General features: G+C 33.9%; 1 protein-coding gene across 1 annotated transcript in view; it reads left to right on the forward strand.

Moving 5' to 3' along the window:
- Positions 1-5528, forward strand: part of PEX13 (peroxisomal biogenesis factor 13) — a 22714-nt gene that overhangs the window by 10239 nt on the left and 6947 nt on the right. The window contains exons 2-3 of the mRNA XM_019632105.1: positions 278-975; positions 3860-3985. Of these exons, the coding sequence (XP_019487650.1) occupies positions 278-975; positions 3860-3985 (824 nt within the window). The remainder of the gene's footprint in view (positions 1-277; positions 976-3859; positions 3986-5528) is intronic.

The raw sequence follows: 5528 nt of genomic DNA on the forward strand, positions 1-5528 counted from the left end.
CAAGTATCTTAAAAAGAAACCACAGATTGAAGATAGTACTAATAATGCCATCATAAGTAAATAAGAAAATAGCAGAGCTCATTCAGCTATTTTATCTTATCCACTTGGTCTTAACACTTAGATTTTAAGCAGCATGGTATTAGAAACTATTCCTCACTCTTAATCCATCTTCAGGAGTATCTGTAATAACACTAGATATAGGATGTGTTTAATAGTTAATTTGATTTGAATCTATTGTGTGTTTTAAGTTACTATTTTGAATCTTTTTTGGTTTTAGATCTGCTGATTTGGGTCCTACGTTATTGACAAGACCTGGACAACCAACACTCACCAGAGTGCCCCCACCTATTCTTCCAAGGCCATCACAGCAGACAGGAAGTAGCAATGTGAACACTTTCAGACCTGCTTACAGCTCATTTTCTTCAGGATATGGTGCCTATGGAAATTCGTTTTATGGAAGCTATAGCCCTTATAGTTATGGATATAATGGGTTAAGCTATAACCGCCTCCGTGTAGATGATCTTCCACCTAGTAGATTTGTTCAGCAAGCTGAAGAAAGCAGCAGAGGTGCATTTCAGTCCATTGAGAGTATTGTGCATGCATTTGCCTCTGTCAGTATGATGATGGATGCTACCTTTTCAGCTGTCTATAACAGTTTTAGGGCTGTATTGGATGTAGTGAATCATTTTTCCCGATTAAAAATACACTTCACAAAGGTTTTTTCAGTTTTTGCATTAGTGAGGACTATAAGGTATCTTTACAGACGGTTACAGTGGATGATAGGTTTAAGAAGAGGCTCTGAGAATGAGGACCTGTGGGCAGAAAGTGAAGGAACTGTGGCTTGCCTTGGTGCCGAGGACAGAGCAGCTAACTCAGCAAAATCTTGGCCAATATTCTTGTTCTTTGCTGTTATCCTTGGTGGTCCTTATTACCTCATCTGGAAACTGCTATCTACTCACAGTGATGAAATAACAGGTAAGAATAAGAGAATGGGTTCAGAAACCACATAACAATCTCAAATTTTAAGAACAGATTTATTAAATTAGCATTCTTTATATTTATTTGTATTTAATATTTTGACCCAGTTATATTGTCAGTTAAGAACTTCAAAACTAGAAGAGGAATACATAGCAAAATCAGGCTTGTTGATTTATTCATTATTCATTCAGTATAACAGTACACGTTACCTGACTACTGTTTACAGGGTACTATAAAGATACATAAGATATAATCTTTCTAAAACTTATTGGTGCGGAGATGGGTAAGACATGTACAGGTAATTGTAATGAGGCAGAAAGAGTGTGGTAAGGAATATGACAGTTGGGGAGAGACATAAGTTTTATTGAGCCTTTTTTATATGCAAGACACTGTCAAGTATTTTGTGTATTATATCTCATTTAATTCTTACAACAACCCTAAGAGATAGGAATTATCTTTGTCATTTTACAAATGATAAAACTGAGGTTCAGGGAAATCACTTGCCAAAGGTCACATCTTTAATAAGGTAGAACCAGAAACAAAACCAGGCTTACATGACTGTTAAGCCCCTTCTCTATCAGCTGGTACAGAGTGCTATCTCAGTTTAAAAGTGAAGCTAAGTTTTTTGTTTTGTTTTGTTTTGGCTATTGGTATCCAGGAATAAGTGGTATTTTAAGTTAGGTTTTAGAAGGACAGGTAACATTTCACCAGTTAAGGGAAAAAAAGACCATCAAGCAGATGGAACAGCTTGAACAAAAGTAGATAGGCAGGAAATATGAAATTTGTTCAGCAGCTGTCGTGTAGTATAGAATAAAAGGATATAAATAAGGCTGAGAAATTAGGTTGAGGCTAATAATGGAAGATCTTAATCTTCATTTAGTAAGGAAAGGGTGTTTTTTTTGTTTTTGGGTTTTTTTTTTGTTTGTTTGTAAGGTGTTTAAAAGAGGTCATTCTGTCTCAGGTGTTTAAGATAGGTTAGTGTAGGTTAAAACAGGTTGAAATTGGTTGGTAAGATCCATAAAAAAATTTTGGGTTATGTTTACCTTTGTATTCCTGAAAGCTAACAACCTGCTTGGCACATAGAAGTTATTTAGTAAATATTTATTTATTTGGGGACATCAGTTATAATGCTTTTGCATTTGACTGGATGAGAAATGATGAAGTCTGAACTAGGGTGTGTGAAAAGCATGATAGATACAACAGGTTCAACAGATTTAGTTACTGGGTACATGTGGTGCATAAAGGAAAAGGAGGACTCAAAATGTCCTAGACTTTTAAATTTGTGTTAATAGAGAAATAATATTCATTAATTCAATAAATATTTTTGGGCCTGCTATGTGCCAGACACAGTCCTAGGAGCTAAGGATATAGTAATGAATAAAACAGATTTAAAAATCCCCATCCTTATGACTATCTAGTTGAAGGAGACAGCAAAAAGCAAGTAAGTAAAATACATACAGTTCACCCTTGAACAACATGGATTTGAACTTTGGGGTCCACTTATATGCAGATTTTTTCAATAAATATAGTCAGCCCTTCGTATCTGAAGGTTTTGCATCCACAAATTCACCTAACCTTAGATCGAAAACAGTATTTTCAAATTCCCAACCACAGATGGAAAATACTGTTTTCCATTCATAGTTAGTCGAATCTGCATACACAAAGGGCTGACGGTAGAATCAAAAGCTATACGTGGATTTCGGACTGTATGGGATTCTTAACTGCGCCTAACCCTCGCGTTGTGCAAGGTTCACCCGTAGTAAGTCAGAAGGTAATAAGTGCCATAGGAAAAAATAAAGTAGGGAAGAGAGTATTGCAGAGCCAGGGGTAGGAAGTGGGGTTACAGTGCTACACCAGTCCAGCAAGGCCTCCCTGAAGCAGGTAAAGAGTAAACCCTGTATCTATTCAAGGGAATCATTTGAGGCATAGGGAACAGCAAAATTGGAAAGGTATTTAAGTGGTCGTGTGCATAGCATGTCATGTGAACAGCAAGGAAGCCTGTGAAAGGAGCAAAGTGAAAGTAGCAGGAGATAAAGGGAAGAGTACAGTGTTTGGGGGACCTCCATGCAAGTGTAGAGGAAATTTCCACATTTCAAAGTCCATTGAACTGTGCAATTGAGAAACTTCCACTTAATCTTCATTTGGAAATGATCAATCTCGAATGTAATGACATGGTAAAAGGTAAATTCAAAAGAATTACTTAGAATTCTACTTCATTCGTCTTCTTATGGATGAATATGCTCAATTAAACCACAAGGTCAGTGCATTGATATTAGTATTTGTCAGTACCTATCTGCGTGAAAAAAACATTTTCAAAGATAAAATACTTCAAATCTCATTATGAATGAGCATTAACAGAGGAATATTGGCAATTGATAATGATCATCATAGGAAACACTGTCTTTGAACCCCAATTCAGTGAAATATCCTACCCCCAAAATATGCCATTCTCAGTAGTAGACTTGTATTATAAAAAAAGCAAAACTCTATTTTTATTACATTTTGAGTTTTGTCAAAAATTTATGGAAAAGGTTTTTTTCTCTCTTATAAGTAACTATACAATATCTTCAATTTGCCTCATAACCTGCAAAGTCTAAAATATTTATTACTTGACCCTTTAGAGAAAAACATTTGTTGACCCCTGACTTAAAGTAAGGGAGCTGGAATTTTGAGTATATAGAAAAGGAAAAAGTTTATAATATTTATAATAGATATCCTAGTGAACATATTGTTGATTTTACATAATGTTAATTATAGAGTTTACTTTGGGGGGTGACTTTCCTCTACAAATAAATTTATGCATTTTGCAAACCATAGCCAGTGAAATATCTGCATTTCCCTTTTGTAAATTTTACTAACATAATCTTAATTTGGTTTATAGATAACACGAATTGGGCAAGTGGTGAGGATGACCATGTAGTTGCTAGAGCGGAATATGATTTTGTTGCTGTATCTGAAGAAGAAATTTCTTTCCGTGCTGGTGATATGCTAAACTTAGCTCTCAAAGGTAACAAAACATGAATAAATTGGAATTATCTGTGAATTTTTAGAATTTGTAAATATAGTATTAAAAACTGCAACAAAGGATATTGGTCATTGTTAGTTAACTCAGAAGTAGTTACTAGGATTTCTGTTTTGTGCCTGTTTAGAACTTTCAAATCTGGGGGATGGGGAAGAAATGCCCCAACAGACTTGTTCCAATAATATTTCACTGAGATAAGGAAGGAGTTTGTTGACATAATCCCTTTTAAATGCAAAACATTTGAATTCCAAACTCTGTTAATCTCCATACAGAAACATGAGGTAAACGCTAAATTTAACAAATCTAACAAACCAAAGAAATTATCTAGCATCGTCTAAGTATCCCTAGCAGACTTTGATTGCTGAGGCTGGTATTGCTTTCTTTTTTGCTTGTATAGTGTTTACTTTAGAAACTCCAATATGAATATTTTAGCAACTCCTGTCATGAAGTATTAAAAAACCTCTGTGTGAAATTTATACACATCTCAGGTTTATTTTTGGACCAGGTCACTAATAGTTTTTAACAGTTCCAGGCAAAATGGCCTTTTTCTTCTACTTTCTTCAGTAATGATGATCAGAATTTTTGTGGATTTACAAAAAAAAAAAAATCTTTCGTGTGTTTGTGAGGACTCAGGTTTGCTACTAAAAGTCACATTTTGTTAGTAAAGATACTAATAACATAATAATAATCACTGTATTTATAGAATATTTCTAATGTACAAGGCACTATATATATTTCATTTAACCCTTATAATAATGCTGTGAAGTGGTTCCTGTTATTATCTTGTCCCTGCTTTTAGACATGAGAAAACTAAGACTCAGAATTCTCAGTAAATGGTCCAGTATCACTAAACTAAGATGTAGTGGAGCTGGACTATGAACGTAGGTTTATTTGACTTCAGAACCTGTACTTTTAAGCACTTGGGCTGTTTTCCGTGTGATCTGTTAATGGAAGCTTTAGCCTTTAATTGGTTTTAGTCACTCTTTACATAAGGAAAAAAATACCTTCATTAATTTAATGTGTAAATAATTGAAACTTTTGGGTCAAATTTGCTAAATCTCTGCCTCTCATCCCCTCATACACAAAACCTAGGTTTCTAGGTATTATATTTGTGTTTTTCTTCTAGTGAAAATAACACCTTACTATTTTGGATTTCAAAAGAATGATTTCTTTTTAAGATTTATTCTTAGAGATAGTACCAATACAAATAATTAGTTTTAATTAATCTAAATAAAGAAGATCAAGTGTGGTTTCTTTCAATTACATTATAATTCAGAAAAATTTTATATCTCAGATTATTCTACTTAATATTGCCTCTTAACACTTTGGCTTTGCTTCTTTGCTTTCTTTCATTACTCAAGTAAAGTATGCACAGTTGGAACAAAATCAGTCACAGACGTGGTTAATTTAAGTGTTTCTTTTTTTTTTGCATATTAAACATTAAAATGTCATATTGTGCCTAAATTATAATGTTGAAATAAAACTCTTAACAGTTAAACCTCTTTTTAAAGACATGGATAAAATAGGT

This window comes from Hipposideros armiger, unplaced genomic scaffold (assembly GCF_001890085.2).
Source record: "Hipposideros armiger isolate ML-2016 unplaced genomic scaffold, ASM189008v1 scaffold_2, whole genome shotgun sequence".
In the NCBI taxonomy this organism is placed as follows: domain Eukaryota; kingdom Metazoa; phylum Chordata; class Mammalia; order Chiroptera; family Hipposideridae; genus Hipposideros; species Hipposideros armiger.